The sequence below is a fragment of the Vigna umbellata genome, chromosome 5 (assembly GCF_029865625.1).
Source record: "Vigna umbellata cultivar VRB3 chromosome 5, Vumbellata_1.0, whole genome shotgun sequence".
NCBI classification, from domain to species: domain Eukaryota; kingdom Viridiplantae; phylum Streptophyta; class Magnoliopsida; order Fabales; family Fabaceae; genus Vigna; species Vigna umbellata.
Genome location: NC_142169.1, coordinates 36,815,282 through 36,840,428, shown reverse-complemented (window position 1 = coordinate 36,840,428; position 25,147 = coordinate 36,815,282). Strand labels below are relative to the sequence as shown.

The 25,147-nt window shown below is 34.4% G+C and overlaps 2 protein-coding genes across 2 annotated transcripts; both read left to right on the top strand.

Annotated features, from left to right (window-relative positions):
• Positions 1–7,319: 7,319 nt before the first annotated feature.
• Positions 7,320–8,009, top strand: LOC148198255 (uncharacterized). The gene has a single exon (XM_088115733.1). The coding sequence runs from the start codon at positions 7,320–7,322 to the stop codon at positions 8,007–8,009; it is 690 nt and encodes a 229-aa protein (XP_087971859.1).
• Positions 8,010–11,854: 3,845 nt separating this feature from the next.
• On the top strand, positions 11,855–19,431 carry DDL (SMAD/FHA domain-containing protein). Its single transcript, XM_088116457.1, has 10 exons — positions 11,855–12,552; positions 13,753–13,781; positions 16,205–16,271; positions 16,841–16,898; positions 16,966–17,058; positions 17,691–17,805; positions 17,910–17,957; positions 18,047–18,092; positions 18,216–18,286; positions 19,175–19,431. Exons 1-10 carry the CDS (start codon positions 12,040–12,042, stop codon positions 19,212–19,214), a joined length of 1,080 nt encoding a protein of 359 aa, XP_087972583.1. The 5' UTR covers positions 11,855–12,039; the 3' UTR covers positions 19,215–19,431.
• The last annotated feature ends 5,716 nt before the right edge of the window (positions 19,432–25,147 follow it).

Sequence of the window (25,147 nt, the reverse complement as noted above, 5' to 3'; positions counted from 1 at the left end):
TTGCTTCTTTTTGCCTGTCACATATGTTCAATTAATTAGTTCATATGATATATATTGTTAAAGAGGAATTGAATAATATCAACTATACTAACCTGTCATTCCTCTGATGTCCGATTCTATACAAAGAGGTGTCAAGTCTCCTCATCAATGGCCTTATATGTTTGACATGGAGACTTATTTTTTTTGCTTCCAAATATATATCTCGAGGTCAACTTACTCTTAAAACCCTAGAAGTTTTCAACAACAGTTGATAAACACTTATTTTTAAGTGTTTCGACATTTGGAATGTCAAATGTCATCTGAAATAAACATAATAAAGTTGTATCAGTACAAAATTATCAATATAAACAAACTGTAATTCAAATGATATTAATTAACTTACCAATATATCGTTCCATATCATGTTTCGATCAATCTCGGACACATGGTCAAAAGATGGAGTAAGAATACTAATCCTATCACGCGCCACTACTCTAAGGTATGATCGGAAGTCATCTGCATTTGGGCCAGATGCCACACCCGTGATCACATTAACATTCACAGGTGTTCTTTCACCACTATTTTTTCTGACCAAAAGTTGTTTCATTTTGGTGGGTCCTCTAGTAGGTATGGATGGGGGAGCCTCATCCCCTGATGAATGTGGATGGTCAGCCATATATCTATCAAAATAAATAACATGTAATATTAATAAAAAACTTATGTAATATCATATAATTTAACAAAACATGTAATAGTAGTTATAGGAAATATTAATAAAAGACTTCTGTAATATTAATAAAAAACTTATACACAAATTTGAAATTCATACATAAAGATATGGATTCATCATTTGTATATTCCCTCATTATGATCTGACCGAATTGCATGTACATCATCAACTAGAGGTTGGTCATCCAAATTTGTCGTAGTTTGAAATGAATGGTTGTTAGCAATATGAATATTAATCAGATTGTCTTCGTTAACTTCAATTTGTTTTTTGCCTTGAAGAGCGACATACCAATGGTCAGACGCAGGATCTTTGACATAAAAAACATGAGATGCTTGATGTACCATGATAAACGGTTCGTCTCGATAACCCACCTTTCATAAATCAACTAGTGTCATACCCGATTCATCTTTTCACACCACTCGTATTGTCAAACCACTTACATTTGAACAATGGAACAAAAAACTTGGTGTAATCAACCTCCCATATCTCTTCTATTATACCATAATATCTCATTGATCCAAGTACAGGAGATTGATCTTTTGATGTGGAAAATTGAAGCGACTCAACTTCTAAACTGACTCCACTATTTTGTATTGTGCTTTTATCATCCAAAGTCTTCGTATAGAATGTGCAATTATTGACTTCATAACTTGTACAACATACAACATCAAACTTTAAACCATTTGCAAGCCACAACAAAGTCTGAGAAGAATGTGGCTCTTTGTCAATTTCAGATTTGACCCAAGACATAAATGTTTTGTTATGCTCCATCAACTGCCATTTCTCTTATTGTTTTGGATTTTTATTCTTCACAATGGCTTTGTGTTCTTGCAAAAAAGGGATCACCTCATCTGTGTTGTTCAATATATAAAGACGTGCTTGTAACAATTCTTCGCGATCTTTTGTCACCACATTCACACCTCAGATGTTTTAAACTTGTAGAACATTTATTCAACCATGATATGCGAGGAACTCCTATTGGATTTGTTGATGTCATGTAATCTGAACAAAACTTGATACTTTCTTCAGTAATATACCTTTCAATCATTGAACCTTCGAGACGATATGGATTTTTAATGTACCCTTTCAAAATCTTCATATAACGCTCAATAGGATACATCCATCTTAAGTATACCGGTCCGTACAACTTGATTTCTCTAACCAAATGAACAAGTAAATGTACCATGATATCAAAAAAAGATGGAGGGAAAAACATCTCTAGTTGGCACAAGATGATAACAATCTCACCTTGAAGTTCATCTAACTTTGTAGGATCGATGGATTTACTACAAATTGACGAGAAAAATGAACATAACCTATTTATCTTCTGCCTAACATTTTTGGGCAAAATTCCACGAATAGCCACCGGTAACAATTGGTGCATTAAGACGTGGCAATCGTGAGACTTCATGCCAGCAAGCTTTAAGTCATGCATTGACACCAAACTCTTCATATTTGAAGAGTATCCTTGTGGTACTTTGATACTCTTTAAACAAAGGCAAAAACTTATCTTCTCTTGTCTAGACATTGTGTAACATGCAGGGGGCAAATAAGTACGTTTACCAATCTCCTTGGGTGCCAACTCTTCTCGGATATTCATGTCAACCAAATCCAAACGAGCATTCACTCCATCTTTTGTCTTTCCCTGAATGTTGAGTAGTGTACCAATCAAGCTATCACACACATTCTTTCTACATGCATCACATCTACGCAATGTCTAACATCTACGCAATGTCTAACATCTAACTTTGACCAGTATGGAAGATAAAAGAATATTGATTTCTTCTTCCAAAGGGTCGTTACAGATGACTTCTTGGATGTTTTCCCAAATATATGGTGTATCTTATTAACTTTTTCAAGAATTTGAAGGCCAGTAAGTGGATTTGGTGCTTCGTCGCTCTCTTGATATCCATCGAATGTTATTTTTAACCTTTGATATGGATAATTACATTTTAGAAATCTCCGATGATGCAGATACACCGTCTTTCTTCCGTGTTTCAATTGATGAGTTGTAGTGTTTTCTTCACATATAGGACATGCTTTATGACCCTTGACACTGTATCTTGACAAATTACCATAAGCTGGAAAGTAATTAACGGTGCAAAATAACATTGCACGCATCACAAAAGTTTCATAAGCGAATGCATCAAATATTTCAACCCCACCAACCCACAACAACTTCAAGTCTTCAACTAGTGGGCTTAGATAAATATCTATGTCATTTCCAGGATGCTTTGGACCAGATATCATCATAGACAACATCATGTACTTCCTCTTCATGTACTTATCAATATAACTTGCCAACAACTGTGATTGGTACTTAGATTACCAAATGGGTTCATTTCATCAGTGGCTAAACCAAGCCTAAGATTTCTACATTCTTGACAAAATTGGAGGAATTGTTGATCAATATTTTTCCATTGCTTTGAATCAGCAGCCCGTCAATTTTTCTCTCATATGCATGCCATCTAAGGTTTTTAACATCTTTTGGATTCGCAAACAAACGCTTAAGTCTGGGCACAATTGGAAGGTACCAAACTACTTTCAAAGCAGATCCATTTTTTTCTATCTAACCATTATCTTCACTATTATTTTTTCACTTGTATCGTGATAACCCACATTTTAGACACTTTGTCAAAAATTCAAACTCTTTCCTATATAAAATGCAGTCATTGGGACAAGCATGTATCCTTTTATACTCCATACCCATCGAACAAAGAATTTTCTTCGCATCATAATTACGAGTGGGTAGTGTATTTCCATCTGGCAGCATTTCATTCAACAACGTCAACAATTCTGTGAAACTCATATCAGTCCATCCATTGGTCGCCTTCAAATTCATGAGCCTTAACACCACTGACAAACGTGTGAACTTAGTTGAACCGACATTTAAAGGTGTTTTCGCAACAATCGACATCGTCGCATACACATGAGCTTTGGCAAAATTTTCTGTGCCAACATCGCGGATCATGTCCTCTAATTTGTTTTTATCCGGTCAATCTTCTTCCATGGTGGAATCAATAACATTTTCAGTTTGGGAGTCATTCGGAAAGTGCATTTCTTCGCCGTGCCATATCCATGTTGTATAGCATCTTAGGATACCATCACAGATAAGATGTTCTCTAATTTGGGTTACGTTCAACTTTCTCGCATTCAAACAGTTCATACAAGGACATCTAAACTTCACTTCATCATCCCTTTTACCCTCATTACGTTGCGCAAATTGTATAAATTCCTCTACCCCTCTCTCGTACTCAGCACTAATGCGTGGTAAATTAATCCAATTTCGATCCATACGTAAATATTCTACAAAATTACAATGATACAATTATACAATATATTCAACATACAATCAATTCAATCATACAATCAAACAATTAATAAACATTCAAATTATCAATTAAAACATTCAATCATACATAATTATTCATATTCAACACACAAAATTAAAAATTAACAAAATGAAAATTAATAAACAGAATCATACAATCAAACAATTAATAACCATTCACATTATCAATTCAAACATTTAATCATACATAATTATTCATATTCAACCTACAAAAAATTAAAAAATTAACAAAATGAAAATTAATAAACAGAATAATACGAACCTGGGAGCATGAAAAACCACACAATAATGGAGAAGATGGAACAACCTGCAGTCTGACACGAAACAAACTTAAAAGAAAAAACACAATACTTACAAAAAATACAACAAAACGTAAGTTTGATAATCCGAATCAATATAAAAACGTATCAAACCAACCCAAAAACTAAAAAAAAAAACTAAAAAACTCTGGCGACCAAAGCCAAATTTGATCGGATACAAATGTAGGTGATGAAAAATGAGGAAGGAAGTCCTTCTTCAGTGATGATGGCGACGCAACAGTGGCGTAAGGAAGAGGGGAGAAAGGTTGCGGCGGCGTAGAAGTTACAGAGAGAAGTCGCTGGAGAAGAAGAACTGTTCGCGCTTTCGCGAAATTTTACCCTGGACAGGGGCTACTACCTCGGTTCTAAATGAACCGAAGCAGTAGGTGGCATACTACCTCGGTTCTCCCGATAACCGCAGTCTATAGTCCCTAGAAAAATATTCAAAATTAATTTTAAATGGCATTTTTGAAATTTTGATTAGGCATTTTACCTCAATTACGCGCCCAACTATAGTCAAAAACCAATATATATTTGAATTATTTTACTAAGTCAGGAAATCTGAAAAGACATTAGGAACTGGGTCTATGGCCTCAGTTCTGCAAGCAATCGAGGCCATATACCCTTTCAGAAAAATTAGTCATTTAAAACGTCAGTGTGCAGGCGGGAATGTCAGTAGGGCCAGGGTTTTTGGCATCGGTTCTGTGGACAACCGCGGTCAAATCCTCTGCACAGATATTTGGCAGGTGAAAAGTCTTTGATTGTCAATTCTTGCAGACTTTATGGCCTCGGTTATAAGGGCAACTGAGGTCGTATACCACTTATGGTCGCGATTAAAATAGAACCGCAACATATACGTTAGCGAAAATTTCAAAAATGTCACTACGCCAGCTTATGCTTCGGTTTCTATTCAACCGAAGCATAATAGGCGTGTTAAAAACCCATATTTTTACTAGTGATGTCATTAATTTAAATAAAAAAAAGATAAGTTATATAAAAGTAAAGTCACAGCATAGTTGGTTATAACTCCTTATTATAGGTTGGAGGTCATGTGTTGTTGTGTGCATCAAACATATTTTATTTCTTTTTATATTATTTGAACATGTTGTGTGTGATATTGTTTGTTTTATTTGTTGTGCATGTGTATGACAAGATAAATTTGATAGTCTGTTTGGTTTGGTGTGTTTGTTTGGAACTTGAAGGTGGTGAGTTTGAACTTAGCTAGAGTAAAAGTATATTTTTTAGGGTTTTACGTGTGTTAAGTGTATGTTAAGGGTTGATAATCATAATTTAATTGCGGATGAACCTAGACACTCTGGATATAAGGTTAGACGTGCCTCCTTAATAAATTAGGTTAAGATAAAAACCCTGCACAACGAGAAAAAGAGGCAGAAACGTGGTATGTCGTGAGAGAAAAATGACGTTCGTGTTAAAGATTCTATGAGAGATTGGGGATCCAATAGAAGGGTGTTTTCTAATCAAGAAAAGAAAGTAGTGTAAACCAAAGTATTGGAAGTTATTCTTTTTACTCATTTGCCTTTTTCTTGGTTTCTGCTGTGATCATGTTATGATTAGACTATTGTTTTTATTGTTGTGGAAGTGTTTTATGATTTTTTGATGACCATTGTGTTAGGTGTTGGTTGTTGTGTACTATGACTTTTTAAGGTTTGTGATTGGTTTTGGGATTGATGCGTGGTTGGTCTATGAATGAAAGTATGCAAGGGCTCTTTTATGCTTTTGAATGTAAACCTATTAATTCTTAGGTCTTGATAAAATTTTTTTGTGGGATCAAGATGACATGGTTGTAATGTTATATACTTTTTTTCAATTCTTAAAATTATGGTTTGATTACATGAAACAATTTTTGAGGTATATAATTTTGTTTCACGTTGACCAATTATGTTAATATTTGTGTTGTCAAGTGGCTATGGGTAAATGTTATGGGGTTTATGGCCAGAAATTTTGTTGCAATTTGTTTAGGCATAAACAAACGTAAAGTTTTCTGTGCAAAATGATGTTAGAAATTTTTGTGGTTTGGTAATGTAAATGTTTAATATATGATGAAGTTTCATAAGAAATTAGTGGATAAGTGTTGATCTGTAAAGGTTTAATATATGATAAAGTTTCATAAGAAATCAGTTAAGTAACAAAATCTGTTAAGGATGACAAATTATTGACTAATATGGCTAAGTGTCAATATAATCAATTACATAAGTTTGATAATCGATTAAAATAGAAAGAATAGTCTAATCCATTACACAAATAACCTAATCTATTAAGACTGTTAACAATAGTAGTAATAGGGGCTTAAGAGTTTAAATAATCGATTACACACATGAGATAATCTGTTAAAACAGAAAGACAAACATAACAGATTATGCAATTAACATAATCGATTACTCTGCAACAAGATTTGAAAATCCTATATATATGTGACTTGAAGTATTACAATTTTTAAATACTAATAATTTTGTTGAGCTTTGATTATAGGTGATCTCAAGAAACGTTCTTGGAGAGTCTAAGCTTCATTTGGTGATTACACATTAAGAACTCATTCAAGACTTTCGACTTCATTGGTTCTTATTCAATATGCACTTTGGAGAGTGTGTTAAAGATCAGGTTCATCAACAATTTGTGCATTGTATACCTGTGTGAGGATAGCCAAGTTTGAGACTTGAGATTGCTCTTGTGTTTGTAAGAGATTGAGTGTGTTCATCTCTTGTATTGCTATTTTTATTTTAAGTGGTGAGATGAGTGCAATTAAGGGTTGTCATTGTATTCTTGTAAACTCAATCATTATAGTGGGTTACCTTCAACTAAGGTTGTTGAAGGAGAATTGTATGTAGGCTTGTGATATAAGGATTCTCATTTCTAACAATTGGTATCAGAGTTGAGAATTCAAAAGTTAATCAAAATTTAATCGATTACATTTGTAATTTAATAGATTAAATTGATCCTAATGACCTCTATATCTCAAACCTTTGGAGAAGGTGCAACTACAAATAGACCACCACTATTTGCAAGTGAGAATTATCCCTTTTCGAAAATCAGAATGAAAATCTTCTTGGAATCGGCAGACAAAGGAGTATGGGATGTTGTAATAAATGGTCAATTTGAACCAACCAAAGTTGAGAATGGAAAAACCAAGATTAAGGATTTTTCTGAATGGACTGTTGATGAAAATAGAAGAGCTCACTATGATGTTATAGCTAAAAACATTATTTCTTCTGCACTTACTATTGATGAGTTTTATAGAATACTTATGTGTGCAACTACAAAAGAGATGTGGGATGTGTTAGAGGTAACACATGAAGGTACAAATGAGGTGAAGAGAGCTAGAAAGAATTCTTTAATCCAAGAATATGAAATGTTTAGAATGAAGAGTGGTGAGACAATATATGATGTGCAAAAGAGATTCACTCACATTGTAAACCATCTTCTTGCTCTTGGGAAAACCTTTGATGAGGAAGCGCTAAACATCAAGATTCTAAAGAGTTTGAATAAGAGTTGGCAACCAAAGGTCACTACAATATCTGAATCCAGAGATTTAACTACCATGAATATGGCCACCTTATTTGGAAAATTGAGAGAACATGAGCTTGAATTGGGAAGACTGAAAGAAGAAGGAGAGCAAGAGCACACAATGTAAGATCCGAGAAAAATAAGGGTCTTAGAAATAAAGTAGTTTTAAGACTTTGGGTTTTTTTTTGGAAATTAGTATTTTTAAGTGTACATTTTTTTAGAACATAATTGTTATGTTATTTTATAAATATTTTGGCTTAGGGGTAAAAATGGTCTTTTATCTTTTATTAATTAGGTGCAAGAAATTAAAATAAGGGGGTGTAGAAAGGAAAAGAATACAAATTAAATAATATGGGAATTTAATAAAAAGATATTATATAAATCCTTTTGAAGATTTAGTTGTTGTTATCTTAAAAAGTAGTTGAAAGAAAATAGGAGATATAATCTTGAGATTAAAGGATATATTATTATTAGAAAAGGATATTATTAGATATTTTAAAGGATATTCTTGGATATTATTATATAGTTAATTAGAAGATATATTGAAATATTATTATATATAATTAGATATTATGGCTTGATAATAAAAAATAATTATTATTGATAGACTTATCATAATTAATTAGAATAAAAATATTAAGATAGAAGATATTAGAAACTTATCAGAATTAATTAAGTTAAAGATAACTTTATTTTATCTTATCTATATCTTTTATCTTAGTTGGTTGTTCTTACTCCTTGTGTATATTCCACACAAAAAAATTAATCCCACACATAATTGTCACTATATTAGACACCTCCTATCTATATAGAAACTCTGGCCATTAGGAATATAAAAAGAGAGAGAAACGTTCTTAGAGAGAAGACAAGTATTAACTGTAGAAAATGTTAGTGCAAAGGGAGATTTGTTGTGATCTGTGGGGTGTAGATAAATCCTTAGTATTGGCTAAGGTAAGAGAAGCTTACACTCTTGATTTGTTACATTCTTGATTTGTTACATTCTTGATTGCATTTTTGATTTCTTAGATTCATGATTGTTTACATTCTTGACTTCTTAGATTCATAATTGTTTACATTCTTGATTTTCTTTAGGGGTACGAGGAAGTTTACATTGTTTGTTTGTTTGTTGTACATTATATGTTCTTGATTATCTTGATCGGTAATCCTTCTTTTAATGCATGTGTACATGATTACAAATTATGATTATTTGTTGTTATTGTTGGGTAAGTGTAAATGTATGTATGATGGGTGTTTCTGCATGGGATTAATGGTTATGTTTAGGGTTAGGTTTGACTTGGGATGGAGGTTGGAGCATGGGTGAGTGTTGGGTTGTACCAGAATGAGTGGTTCATGAGCATATGAGTGGGGGATAGGTCTACTAATTGTGCCTAGTAAATTTTGTTTTTATCTACGGATAGGTATTGGTTGTTTGAGTATTGAACCTTCCTTGTGTGAGGGTGATGGTGGTTTCCTTGTCCTTATGTGGTAGGAAGGCATGTTCCTTAGCTTGATTGCAGGACTACTCGAACATATCTATAGGGGAGGCTATAGATTGGGCTGTCGGTTATAGTCAGTGAGGTAGGGTACAAGAGTATGACTAATTCTTTCCACTATGATGTTATGGTATTGGAGGAGGCTCATGGTGGTAATCATAATGAGGTTAACTATGATGGTAGTACACATGTTGATGAGTATTGTGATGATGGAGCATTAGCGGAATACTAGGTTGGTAGTAATGATATCAGGTGGAATAGTTGGCATAGGTGCTACTCTGAGAATAGACTGTCAGGCTAGGTGTGTGATGTTAGTAATAATCAAGGATAGAGTATTGAGGTTCAGGAACTGAGTATTCAGATATGTTTATTTGTTGCATTTAGAGGATCAGGAATCATGTTGTAAATACTTATGTGTATGGTGTGTTTGATTATGGTTGATATAATCACTAGGTAAGTATCTTGTTATGTGTTTGATTATGGTTGATATAATTAATATGTATGTTTATATGAATTGTTTCTCTTAGCTCACCCTTTCATGTTGTGGTTGTGGTTTCCACCTAACAGGATCGTTTTTATACGAGAGTAGATGATCATGCAGTTAGTTCGAATATTGTATAGGGCGATGAGTGGATTGAGAGAGTTGGAAAATTTATGGTTGTTTGAATAAACTATTTTATATGGAGTTTTATTTTATAATTAATTTGGAATTGTGGTTCATTTTTCTTGAATTGTAAAGACTTATTGAATTTGGATTTCCGCAATGGCATTTTGATTTTAAAAATTTTAATTTTCAATTGTAATCGTGGCATCCCAAAATTAGGGTGTTACACACAATTACTCTCAAGACAGTTGCAAAAACAACAGGCAAGGCAAGCTCAAGGAGAAATGATGCAGAAGATGATCTTAAAGCTAACAATTCAGATCTCGAAGCAATGAACATTATGGTAAAAAGGTTCTCTAAATTCATGAAGTTAAAAAAACAAAACTGATTCTGATTTTGCAGGTAATGAAAGGACAAAAAGGAGAAAAGGGAAAAGAACTACTGCACCAACTTGCTATGAATGTGGCAAGATTGGACATATTAAACCTTAGTGTCTAGTGGTTAAAATGGAACATAAGGTAGAAGAAAAAAACCAATCAAGACAACAAAAATCATAGGAAGAAAAAGGCCTATATAGTCTGGGAAGACAATGCTTCAAGTTCCTCCTCAAGTGACTCAGATGATAGCATTGAAGAGGAAACCAATTTATGCTTGATGGCAGGATCAATTTGTTCTGAAAGCAGTGCTAGCAGTTTTGAAGATGAATCCATTGAAGACAAGTATTATCAATTACTTGATGTTTTTTAGGAATTACATGGTGAAGCTATGAAAATACAGTACCAAATAAATAGGTTTAAGAGTGAAAAGAGATGCCTAGAGATATAATAGAAAATCTGCACAAAGAAAATGAAAACTTAAAATCTGAATTAGAAAGCTTGAAAAATGCAACTAGGCATGGCATAAAATAAAGTAAAGTAAGTGTTCAACATTGTAAAAATTGTCTAACACAGTTAGAGAGAATGAAGTACCTAATGAGCATACTATCAAAATTCACTTTAAGTAATTCTAATTTTGAAACCTTGGTAGGATCACGAAGCAGTGTACTTAATAAGCAAGAAATAAACTATACAAGAAAAAACAGTCAAATGAATGCTAGGAAATTGAGTAACATCAGCGACCTTTATCTACAACTTATTTTGATTGCAATCATATTCGTCATACCATCAAAATTTTGCTATAATAAAAATGTTGGAGTACCTAAGGAAAAATTTAAGTAGATTCTTAAGGAATCACCATAGCCAACTAACAATCCCAAATTCACCACAGCCAACTAACATTATAGGTTCCAAACCATTTAACTCATTTAACTCTTTGAGATGATTTGAAAATGAATTTTCTTAAGGAAAAGCACAAAGCTAAAACATGTGTCACATTTCAAGTGCTCAAACAAGCCTTGGTACTGTGCATAATTCCCATGCCTGCATAAACATATTGATGTGTGTGATGTGTGCTTGTTTAAATTAGACAATTTGTAATAAAATATTAATTACAAAATAACTAAAAGTTATTATAATAAAATTAAAATTTATATTTAATTTTATAATTACAATTTCATTATTTTTACTATTAAAAAAATAAAACACTCGCGCACCAGTAAAATATAATAAAATATAATGTGAATGTTAAAAAATAATTATTGATTGAACATTTTAAATTAAAAATAGTAAATAATTTAAATATAAACTATATATTAAATTTATAATTAATAAAAACGTGTGTTATAATTTATTTATAATATAAAATGAATTATATTGTAATTTATAATTTATTATCTATTATAACTTATAGTTATATAGTAAATATTAATTTTATGTTGAAATGTTAGTTTGTACCAGGGAAATGACAATATGAAGATTGATAAAAGAAAATTTACTGAGAAAAGAAGAAATTGTTCTCTCACTGAAATGAAATTTGATAAACCCTAAACTGGGGAACCCTGAACTCACCACACAACAGAGAATCTGAATCCCATAGCAGAAATAACTAGCAAACAATGCAACAAGTCTTAACATTTTTGTAGAATTTTGGATTTTGTTTCACTCAGGATAACCATAGTAACCATGGGTCGTCACTCTTCTGGCAACCACTCTCCCTCATCCCGCCGTCACCGGAGCCACCGCAGCATCTCTCCGCAGCTGCGAGAAAAGCATGAGCGTTCCGCCCGCACCGCGGCTAGGTCGATTCGGACGGATTCCGGTTCTCCGGATTCTCCCTCTCGCTCGCGCTCTCCGTCTCCGCGAACGAAGCGGTTGAAGAGAGCTCAGACGGACCGTGAGCCTCGTGAGAGTGAGAGGAGCCGTGGTAGTAGCAGAGGGAGAGGTTCGGAGAGGGAAGGGGCTGAGCGGAGGGAGAAGAGGAGGACGGAAAACGACGGAGGTGGCGGTGGTAGTGGAAGGAGTAGCAAATCGGAGAAGAGAACGGAGAACGAAGATAGTGGCGGGAGAAGTAACAAATCGTCGCGGTCGAGGCACGAGAGGTCGCCGGAGCGCGAGCACAATGGAAGGAGCCGACATAGGTCTCAGTCTCCGCCGCATCGTCACGCCTCCTCCGGGAATGCAAAGCCTCGTGATGAGGTGTCCGGTGATATCCAACCCTTGTTCATATCAATTCTTCGAGTTCTTCTTTATTTTTGTAATTTAAGTTGTTTTTTCTTATGGTATGTGTGTTGTTTTGCTGACTTGAAGAATCTGAAGTTTATTTTTAATGCTGATGTTGGAATCAAAGGTTGAGGATGTGGTTTGGGAGATGGTTTTATGGTTGGAACCCTGTTGAACATTTGTTGTGACTTTTTGCTTGACAGGGGTGTTCTTGCATGAGTAGGGTGTGAGAATTTAAGCATTTCTGGATGTCCATTGAATTTGTGGAATGTATATTTCTGGAGGTAATTTGAGAAAATGCGAAGGTTCTTCATATGTACGAGTGGATCAGAGAGTTTGGCAAAAGAAATGTTTGTGTGATTGGGAGATTTAGGAACGAGGGTAAAAAAGTTTAGGTTAGGTTGGATTTTTCCTTAGGTTGGCTAGAGGATCTCTCTGATGATTTTCTTAAGGTGGATTTAAGTAGAATATTTGTACTATGGAAATATGTGGAAAAAAAAGAGACAAACATGCGATTGTTATTGGAATTATGGTTTATACTCTAGTTATGTGATTAAGGTAGTGGCTCCAACTGTAGAAGTTTTGAGAGCTCTGATTCTGTTGGCTTGTGTGTTGACAACCTATTATAAGTTAGTTTCCAGTTGAAGGGTATTTTTTCTATTTACAATTTACATCAACAAAAAGGAAACGTTGACAGAAGTTATACTGGTACTTTGTATTTGACATTGATATTTTTCTTTAATTAAAGAAAATTGGCTCATCCTGTATTGCTTTTCTTTTTGAGTACCTGCTTATTTCATGTCGCTTACTGGTGTTGTCTCATATGCTCTTTTAGATATTGTGGCTTTGAAGAATAAGTAAGGAAAAAGGTGATATCACCTTGGAACTTATGGAGGTTTTTATAGACTAAAATGGTGCCTTTGTCATGGGACGCTTTTAGTTTTAGTACTATTGAGCAGTTTTATTTGACAAGTCATGAGTGTGGGGATGATAATCTCTTGATTCCAAAATTTTGATTTGTTTAGTATTCTTTATTTTTGGCATTTAATTTTCATTTTCCCTTGTTTTCTCCCATCTCTGTGTTCTCTTTATTCCTGTTTTGAACTTCTTTCTATTTTAAGGTTTAACTATTTTCTAGAATTAATGCTTATATGGATTGCTGTTTAACTTTTGAAGATGATCAACTCCAGCGGAGCTGAAGAAATGTAAGTTTCTGTTTGAACTCTGAATTTTATTTACCATATTGTTCGTTTGTTGGTTTTTGTTTGATTTAAGCTGTTGAATATAGTGAAAAACTATATTTGAATTAATCTCCCTTGTGTTGAATACACACATAGGGTTCTCTATTTATAATAGAAGAAATATGGGCTAAGCCCAAAATACAAATGAGAAATAATAACAAACTAACTAAAAGATAAAAGATATAATATATCTAACACTCCCCCTCAAGCTGGAGCATACAAATTGTATGAACTAAGCTTGGAATAGATGAACTCAGTGTTGAACTAGATGATTTGTCTTCAAGAGTGTGAGACAAACATAGATGGACTAACAACAGCTTGTGAAACTTCAACTTCAAAAGTGGATGAAGGAGAGCAGTGGTGGACAATGACAAGCTGCAAGGACTGATTCCCAATCAATGATGGATGAGTGACGGGATCAACAGTAGCAGCTGAAAGCTAAGAGCTACAAAACTGCAGGGACTACACTAAATCCTCATCAATGATGGATGGGTGACGGGATCAACAGTAGTAGCTGAAATCTACAAAACTGCAGGGACTACACCCATATTTATGTGACTTGCAGTGTCTTGGAAACGTACTCCCCCTTAGTGTGAAGGTGGAAATGTGAAAGATCACAGTTGCTGAACCACTAAAACAAAACCAAATATTAAGCTACAATGCCGAAACAAAGGCATCAAAGATCCAAAGATATGTTGGAGGTCCAAGATTCTTTGCTGGACAACTCACAAGTGGTGATACTTAGCCGTGTATCACAAGAAGATCGGACTAAACTCTAGCCCAAGAACAACTGACGCAGTTGCGTCTGTCTGAGGCGGTAGCGACTGCAGCGGCGGTTGACTGCTATAAAACTGTAGGGACTAAATTGCCATCACTGACTGATGGGGCCTGTAGTGGCTGAAAGCGACAAAACTACAGGGACTGTCATCACTAACTGACGAGGTGATGGGGGCCTACAGTGGTTGGAAGCACACTGCGCCTGGACAGCGGCAAACGGCGCAGACAGCGGCAAACGGCGCGGACAGCGGCAAACGGCGCCTGGACAGCGGCAAACGGCGCCTGGACCACGGCAAACGGCGCCTGGACCACGGCAAACATCGCCTGGATAGCGGAAACCCTAGGTATGAGCCCAAGCCAACAAAACGAAGAAACAGGAACCAAAACACACTCAAGAAGCTCCGACGAGACGATCTGCAGTGACGTGGTGAAACTCCGACACCGGGAAGGTGGCGCGTGCAGAACACGCGGCCGAGACTGGCCGAGAAGAAGCGGCGCGTGGTGAGGAGTCTGGTCATCACTCCGGCGGGGTTGGCCGTCGCTCGAGGAGACGCTTCAGATCCGCTGGTCACCGGTCGAAACTGTGACGGTGGCCGGCGGTGGCGGCAGCGACGGTGGCCGGAGTTAGCAAGGACGGCAGCGGAAAGTGGCGGCGACAGTAGTGGCACACTAGGTCTGGACTGGTGCTGACTGTGGCAGAGATTTAAGAAGAAAAAACGGACTGCCCACTGAGATTTTAGGGGCTGCCGGCGGCCATGGCATCCGGCCGCCGGCAGACAGCAGAGACCACCAGAAGAGGATCAGAGAATTTGCTCTGATACCATGTTGAATATAGTGAAAAACTATATTTGAATTAATCTCCCTTGTGTTGAATACACACATAGGGTTCTCTATTTATAATAGAAGAAATATGGGCTAAGCCCAAAATACAAATGAGAAATAATAACAAACTAACTAAAAGATAAAAGATATAATATATCTAACATAAGCCATATCTATTAATAGGAATGCTGCATCTTTTTCTTCTTAAACTTTTCAATTTACAACATTCTTTGACTCTAGCCCCCCCCCCCCCCCATCTTTGCTCATCTTGATTGGATGAATAATGGCATGATCTCATGTATGTAATCTTACTAGGCCTTGGTGTGGTCTCAATTGTGGTTAGATTTGTGATAATCAAAATGATAAATTATTTTTTTGTAAATAATGTTTTTAGGCAGCCTTGAGCTTGAACATACTGTAGAATTTTTGTGCTGAACATCAGGTTGAATATGAACATTTGTATTGTAGAGAGCTACATATTATTCTCTATGAATTGAATGTAGTAGGTTACAATTTTACGTCTATACATGAAAAGAGACGATGTCTCTATTTTAAGAGGAAATTAATGGTCTAACCTCATTTATGGAATATAAGGGTCCCAGCATCCTCATTTTAATAAAGTTGCATTGTAAAAATAGTGGTAATGTAACTGCATAATTAGCTCGCTTCTTGTATTTCCTTCTCCTTTATCCTTAAAAATGTTGAACTTTTGGATTCTATGTTTATGAATAATTTAGAATTAGTTGGTATTGCTTTTGGTGATAACAGTCTGATTGCTGCTTTGGCAGGGATGAGGAGAATGATTCCATTAGGAAAATGAAGGCTGCTGAGGACGCTTTGGAAGAAAAACAGAAGGTATAATAATGGGTTTTTTCATGAGAATTTTGTGTCAGAATATTATGTAGTTCTCCGTGTTCTTTTTATACTGGTAGGGTAGGAGTTGATACCCCTTTCAAGTAATTAACTTGTTTACTCCTTATACTTTTTTGCTAAGCTTCATTCTGTTCTGTCTTGCTTTAATCTTTTGGAGGCTTCTATTGGTAATTGGTTGGGTTGGATAGTGTACATGCAACAACAATGTTTAATTGCCCACTTGCGTTCAGTAGATGTTTGTGAAAGAATCATATCTAACCCAGGTTACTGCTGCTCTATGACATAGAGAGTAAATATTTAAGTATTGTTTATGTTGAATACCTACGACAGCGTTTATGTTTATGTAAATTGAATTCGAAGTTGGTTGTGTATCCAGTGCTTCATTTGTATCTATTAACTCAAATTTAGTTGCAATCCATGGAAAATTAGTGAAAATAATATGGTTTAAAAATTAAAAGCTGATATTGCTATTTTTGTGTATAAATAAGGATATTTCTGAGTGATTTACTCCTCGTGGCTTTCTGAAATCCTGTCATTTGCACTTTTTGCAGCAAAAACCTTCATTTGAGCTATCTGGAAATCTCGCAGCTGAAACAAATCGAGTCAGAGGTGGAACTAACTATTGTTAAGCATATTGTTCAGTTTTAATTATATGCTAAACAGTGTTTCTTTTCAGGCGTTACTTTGTTATTCAATGAACCACCAGAGGCTCGAAAACCAGATATTAAATGGCGGCTTTATGTTTTCAAGGGTGGTGAAGTGCTAAATGGTTAGTCTTCATGGCTTCTGCATATAAAATATGTTATAGTAACAAACTGGCAAACTTGTATGCCCCATGTCAATATTTTATGAAAGCTTTTCTCACACGTGATAGACCTTAGGTTTTTTTCTGTACTTTCTGGTGTTTTCAATTACAATTTGTTATTTTTTTTATTGTTTTGTCCTTTGCCTTGCATTATGCCTGTGAATTTTTCTGGTTTTATTGTTCACTTTTCTTTTTTCTTACTTTTGTTATAATCATGCCCCTGAGCCCTGGACACTTCTGCCTGTTGGGTACGTAAGAAGTGTTCCTACTGATAAATGTAAGCTCTGGTTTTTTACTCAGTTTCCAACACCTTATGCATTTGGGTGAGCCTCCCATAGTTAGATGAGCTCTATGTCTGAATTCCTTTTCTATTGCCACATTTGGTGATATTCTTGTTTAATGTTATGCTCGTGTCTTTAATTTCCTTTCTTTTCTCATAAATTTTCATCAATTAATTTAAAAAAAAAAAAGATCAATTTTGCAGTTTAGTTTAATTAAAAATCTTCTGTGATGTAACTTTCTGGACTTCCAGAGAACACTTTCTTTTTGCTTTCTACCTATCTGTGCTTAAAAAGTTGTATGTGATTGATTGACAGAGCCCCTTTATATACATCGTCAAAGTTGTTATCTTTTTGGAAGGGAACGAAGGGTTGCTGACATCCCTACAGATCATCCATCTTGCAGCAAGCAACATGCTGTTATTCAATTCCGGTATTTCATCAATTTAAGCAACCCCGCAGGGTTCCTTTGGTTATCAGTATTTTAATTATGGTGATTGGATTCTATGAACTTTCTAAAATTCCTTATCTTATTAGGCAAGTTGAAAAAGAGCAACCTGATGGTACATTATTGAAACAAATAAGGTAATGTCTGATTCTTATTTATATGCACTCATGTACCGCCAAAAGTTTCTCCGTATGTTAACCTAATATGCATATTTTCTGCACACTAGGCCTTACATTATGGACCTGGGAAGCACAAACAAAACTTTAATAAATGTGAGTGTTCGTTGAATGCCTTTGATAGTTTGGTTAGTTTCTTTATGTTTATTTGTTCCGGTAGAATGAATGGGCTGAAGTTAGATGTATAAAGAGTACGTGTGATACTTTCTGCTTTTGCAGGATAGTCCCATTGAACCTCAACGATATTACGAACTTAGAGAAAAGGACACCATTAAATTTGGTAATAGTAGGTAAGTGAGATGTAGATATTCATTGTTTTTCATGATCAAAATACATGTTTCTTTTGTCCGAGTGGAAAATTTTAGGCAAATGTTGTATCTCTGCTTTCATCTGTGAATAAATTTATAGTGTTTTGGGTGACTGCAATTAAAGGTTACTGATGTTTTTCCCAATCCATTAGAGCTATTGCTTCTCCATTTTTTGCATTTGAATGTGCAGACTAAAGCGGGAATCCAACACACACTTAGTAACTTTGCCAACTTCCGATGACATATATTATATTTTGTAGCTTATTAATATGTACTATTTATCATTCATTACTTTGAACCTAAATTGTTTTTTGTAACAAGGTTTTTAATTGAAGAAAGAATCTGTAATGGAAAAAGATTTCATACATGTATTAGAGGGAAATTGAGATCTTTGATTGGAAAGGGAGGGACAAATTTTGTTAGTAACACTGTTTGAATATATGGAGTTAAGTCTTGTGTTTTGTGACCTCCAGTTGAGCTACGAGTTACTGTTAAATTGTTTTTAGTAGTGCCAAGTTCAGGCATTTCTGTTCTGACACAAGTCTGACGCCAGTTTACAAGAGGCTGAAAACAATTTGTTTACTTTTCATGAAGGGGTAATTTTTTTTAGGATATTGTGAGACATTTTCCAGGATGATTTAAAGTATTTGACTAAAAATTGTACTGGTTGAGGACTAGTTTGTCGGAGGCATGTTATGCAATGAATATTCTTGTGTTTTCTTTTTTGTTGGTATAAATGCAAGTCTCTGACCACTACTCAAAGTATGTCTATATAGTTCTTATGCCTCTTCACCTCTTTAATTTCCTAGTAATGGATTTTGTACATTTTCTATATAATGATTATTATTAACAAGTTTTCTTCTACTGCAGTCGAGAATATGTACTATTACATGAAAATTCCATGGGGTAATGAACTTCAAATTTTCTAGCTTGGCTCCGGTCTGCCCATCAGAACTGATCAAAGCGTTTCATCAGAAGTTCTTGTAATCAGAGTTCAACTTATGTGTATCTCTCTCCTTTCAGAAGTTTGTAGTTCAGGTTATGTACAAGTTTCTTGTTATTACTGCAAAACACATTGGCTAAATTCAATCTTCAGTTCCCTACTTGAGCAAAATTGATCTTTATAAGCTGATAAATTTGCCCTGTGAACTTTGCTTGATTGAAACATTTACTTGTTAGTTTAGGATAGAGTTCAAACATTTCTCTTCCTCTCTCATTCCTTCATAGGTCATAAGAAAATCTAATTTTTGTTCTAATGTCTCAATAAAATTGATTTTAATTTCTATGCTTATCATTATAAAAAAAGAGAGTATATTATGTGATAAATTTACCATCTCATCTAATTTTAACTTATATAATAATGAAGCTTAACCTATCAAGAAACAGCGGTTAACTGTAGTTTTAGGTTCTAGTACAATTTTGTCATCCATGTTTGCTGCTTCTGAGTTTTACATAAATTTTTAAAGGTTGAATATATCTCATACTTGGAATTTGGACTTCTTTCAAGACTAGATAAGTTGAATAGTAATTAATAATATTATACTGTTTTGTGCAAGTTAAATTAATAAATATTAAAAAAAACAAAAATAGTGAGTTATGTGCACGTCGGTGAGTTGCAGAATGGGCCATAAAATTCAATAATTAAATGGTATAATTAGAAGAGAAAAATAAACACTTCACAACTTTTTTGTGCATCGTATTAAATTCTTTTAAAATTATTTAATTTTAATTACTAATGAGGATAATAGTTAAAGCATTAAATCATTAGAACTCAAAATATAACAAAATTCTCTTGCAAACTTGCAGAGTATCTTTTTTTTCTCATAAAAGGTATGTCCAAATAATAGTTGAAATTTAATTTCTTTCAAACATGAATATTTGAAAAACAGAATTCAATTATTTGTCCGTTGCAACGAACTTGTTAATTCCACAGCACGATATACAATTCATAATATATGATACTATATATAATTCATAATATCCACGATAGAATGATAGTAAAACTCGTTTGTGTTCTTGAATCACTGTTATATTGTTTATATCGCACTTTGAATCGTGATTCTAACAAGAAACACAGTCTTATATGCCTTAATAACACAAAGATGATAGATAAATGAAGGAACCTTGAATAGAAAGATTCCAACTCTCTGTTAAAGGAAAAAGAATACACGCAAGTTACAAACTGATTTCGTAATGGCAGTAAGATACAATTATGAAAATTTTGATTTTATCAATTAATCAATCCAAGGTTAATTAAATAAGATTTAGTGTTTTGGTAGGTCTCTATTTTCGTTCAAAATCTCAAATAGGTGCTCTTCTTTTTCGACGTCTCAATTGAGTCTTTATTTTTGTAAAATTGAATTAAATAGAGACTTACCCTCAAATTGAAAAGAAGTCGTTAAAGAGAGTGTTATGTGGCATGCTGACAATGTCTTTTTAAATGGCGTGGCATTAAAAAGTGTGTGAAGTGTAATTTTTTAATTTGTGAATTAAAAAATGGAGTGCAAGAGAAATAAAATTTAAATAAGGGCAAAGTGGTCAAAAGAATCTAAATTAAGTGCAGGAGCCCCTTTCTGTGCAATTAACAATTTGAAATCAGATTAGGGGAAGAAGATTGGGGCTTCGTATTAGGGTTCGTGAGAGAACAAAGAAATTATTTTTTGTTCGATTGTTTGAAGAGTCCAACAAATGGAAGATTATGAATTGGTTAGACACGTGCAAGGTAGCGAAGATATTGTTTCCCAAAAAGGAAACTTTGCGATTGTCTCTTTTCAGGATTTTCTATCGCTGCAGATGTTTTCTTCGATAAGGTTTGCGAGGAACTGACGATTGGTTTATTAAGTTTTGTCAATACCACCATAACAATTGGGAGCTATTTGTCAGATCTTTTGCTCGACTTCTTTCCTAAAATGTCGAAGTCATTGGGTAAGCTGGTTCTGAATTTCACTTCAGAGACGTCGTTTGTAGATGATATTCAAGACGTTCGGCAAAGATTGACTATGCTAAACAACTTTGGGCTTATCCTGAGTGTTCAACTGATTCTCTCATTCACCCTATTCCCTTCACTGTTCAGTCCTTCACTATTCAGTCCTTCACTGTTCAGTCCTTCACCCCCATTCCCTTAATCGTTCGGTACTTTTTTTCTTCCTTCTTTCTTAAACCTTCCAGCTCCTAACAGAATCAGATGCTTGTTCCCAGAGGGTTTGTAGTCACGTGGACAAATACCATCTCTTCCAATCAAACAAAAAATATGAACCTTAATACGAAGCCCCAATTTTCTTTCCCTTAATCAGATTTCGATTTCTCAATTGCAGAGAAAGGGCTGCACTTAATTTAATTTGTTTTGCCTACTTTGTCCTTAAGTAAATCTGATTTCCCCCTTTTTGCACTTCATTTTTTAATACAAAATACAATTCACACACGTTTTTACATCAGATTAAACAATACCATGACCACACATTTTTAATGCCACGTCAGATTAAACAATATCATGATCATGCCACGTAAGACCATTATAAACACTGTTTGTTCAATTTGACAGCAAGTCTCTAATTATTTTAATTTTACAAAAATAAAGACCCAATTGAAACGCCGAAAAAGAAGCGAAAACATTAAACTTAAAAATTAAATCTAATATTCCTTGAATAAAAACCAAGATTAAACAAATTAAATTTAATATTAGTCTGACGAATGTATTTGAAAACGTAACCATAGCGGCATTTATTGCACCGCATTGACTATGGAGGCAACATGATAAGTTTCAATTTATATGAAATGTGAATACAATGTCATTGCCATGCTTCACTAATTATTAACCTTTTTCTCTCTTACACGTCTAATTCAACACCACATAGTTGGTTTGGAAGACAACATTATTTTTTTACTAATAAAATAAAATAAATGGTGAAAAATTAAACAATTTACATCTTACCAACATACAACATTATATCATATCAGAAAAAGCCTTCATCCATTAACAACTGTTTCAAATTTAGATAATATTTTGAACCATGGATTAAATAAAATGTTGATTTTTTTCTGAGATAAATTGAAGTGATTGATTATCTTTAATGTATAAATTGTTCATTTAAAAGAGGTGACATCAATTTCAACATAAAGTTTTAAGACTTAAAGTTTATAGGTCTTGTTTTCTTATATTTCACTCAATTTTTTTATTTTTCTTCAAAGACTTTCAACCCATATTTGAAATTTTAACAAAAATATGTTTTTATTACAACCTCTTACGAAAAAACTACCCATCCATCCTATATGCTTTCAAAAAACGAGTTTTCAAAAACTAGAGTTCAAAATTTAGGTAAATAATTGTTACATTTTCCATAGAATAAAAAAATGTATAAAGATGTATGAGGTAGAATGACAACATAAGGCATGCCAAAGAAGTGTAGTTTCTACAATTGGCAAGAGAATCTATGTATGAGGTAGAATAATGTATGAAGAAGCAAAAAGTTTGAAAATGGCCTTAGAATAGAGTTAAAGGAGGTAATTGAACCTATGTGAAATAACTGGAAAACACTAAAAGGGGTGGTTTGAATAATGTTGTGGAAAACTTTTTGCCAAAAGATGCTTAACAACTTTAGTAATGGTTACACGATCTACACAGGTTGTTAGATGCTTGATTTGTAAATCATTGTTTAAACTACACATTTAAAGATGAAGTGTTTTTCAAGCATTTTAGCAAATGTACTGCAGTGTTTGAAGAAAATCAATCTTTGAAGAAAGTGACATTTAATAACAATCGTGCTTATCAATACTTAATTTTGCAAGAAATTGCAATAAACACGTAATTGTTTTATATTGGTTCACTTAATTAAGCTACGTCCAGTTCTCCTCTATGACCTATTAAAGGGTGTTAAAAAAGAAGTGTTTTGTTTCTCACACCAAGAGGAGGGTGAATTGGTGATGTGTAAAAATGATTGTTTTTAAAAACTTTTTCGCAAACTAGGAAGTCTTTAAATTTTTCTTGAATCGTAAGTAAACTTGTACGCAATGAAACAATAAGCGTATTTGAATGCAATGACAGTATAATTGACTTAATGCAGAGAGAAGGGATAAGAAAATTCAAACACATGCAGAGAGAACGGATAAGAAAATTCAAACACTACAGTTTATATTGGTTCGGCCATGCCTACATCCAGTGTCCATCCACTCAATCCGAGATAGAAGCCAATGTACTATAAAGATCTAAGTTTTTACACCAAAGGCTTTACAGCGACCTCACGTCAAAATGTAAATCACCTCTCTAACTCACTAATCTAAGTATAGGCAGTACACAAAACAGATAAGCAGCAAGAACAATCCTCTTCTGCTGTCAACCCCTTTGAGATATCCCTCAAAGTCAAGAACCACGTTCTTCTTCCTGTATACACCACAAGGAACACCAGCAACACTCAGTGTTTGCCAAAGCTTTTCCTGATCACGTAGAAAGCACCTTCCTGGGCAGATTGATCAGTCTTTACTTATCAGTCACTTGCTTCACAAGAAATCCTCAAGACTTTATCACCACGGTAATTCTTGATTCTTGGAGCTTTTCTCTCTTTTGTAAGATTTCAAAGTACACACTGAAAAAGATATGAAAGTGTCAAGATCAATTCTTCTTACAGAAATCAAATCATGCATCTATATATAGTATAAGACAAATCAGACGCATTTTAATCGATTACGCTATTAATCTGGTCGAATACTATTCACAGTTATAACAAATTAACAACAGTCAAATGCATTAATTAAAATCGCAGTTAATGTAATCAATTTGCAATAAATGTTTGGTCAACATATTTAAAAATATGACCGTTGTGATAGTTATGTCAAGCATTTAAACAGTTTTCAAAACTTTAACAGACTTACTCGAATACAAGATGCATGCAATCGATTAAGTAGAAACACTTAGCATATATTTGAAAACTTTTCTTCTCAACATTCATCACAGTACACTTGAAAAATATTTGCGCAAACATACGAGTTTTAATCAATTTAACCAATAATGTAATCAACTTAAAACTTGTTGTTTTGCCACACTTTAAAGTTCAAATAACTGAAGCTAGGTTGTGATGTTTCATTTCCGAAAAGGTTTAATACATCATTTGGTCACTAGTTTTGACCTTTTTGTTCAAAGTCGTCCTACCTTTTAAAAAAGTTCAATAAGACCCCATATTTCGTTTAAAACGGTTCAAGTTGATCCTTTTGGTTTACAGCGTTAAAAACATAATGGTGTAATGATGTGGCAATTGTGACGTGTCCAATTTTTTATTACGTGACAATTATGACCTGTCCAATTTTTTATTACATGGCAATTGTGACCTGTCCAATTTTTTATTATGTGGCAATTGTGATTCTGCACTCTAACTCGCGGCAGCCCATGGTGGCGCAACGCATTTGATCAATGATGAATGAAGAAGAAGCTCTTGTTTTGGGCTTTTTCTCTTTCCAAAGAAGACGAAGATGGAGGATGCATAAAGAGGCTTCTTACACGATGCATGGAGGCACATTGTTTTTGCATTTCTGGCTTGTGCAATTTGCAGGTTAATGCCCATGGATGCTGCTTGCGAACTAGGGTTTGTGCGATTTCGGTAGCGATTATGTGTGTTTATGGTTTATTGCAGGTGTGAATTGAGTTTTTAGGTGTCGCGATTATGATTTTCTTGTTCATGTTTGGGTTGGAGTTTCTGGTTTGTAGTTTAGGGATTTCGATTTGGTTCTTGCTTGATGATGGTGAGGCGCGACACATGGTGGAGATTTTGCCCTGGTTAGTGGCGGTGCGGTTTAAGGTTTCATGGTGGTTAGGGTTTGGTTGGAATTAGGCGATTTGTGTTTGATTTTTGGGTT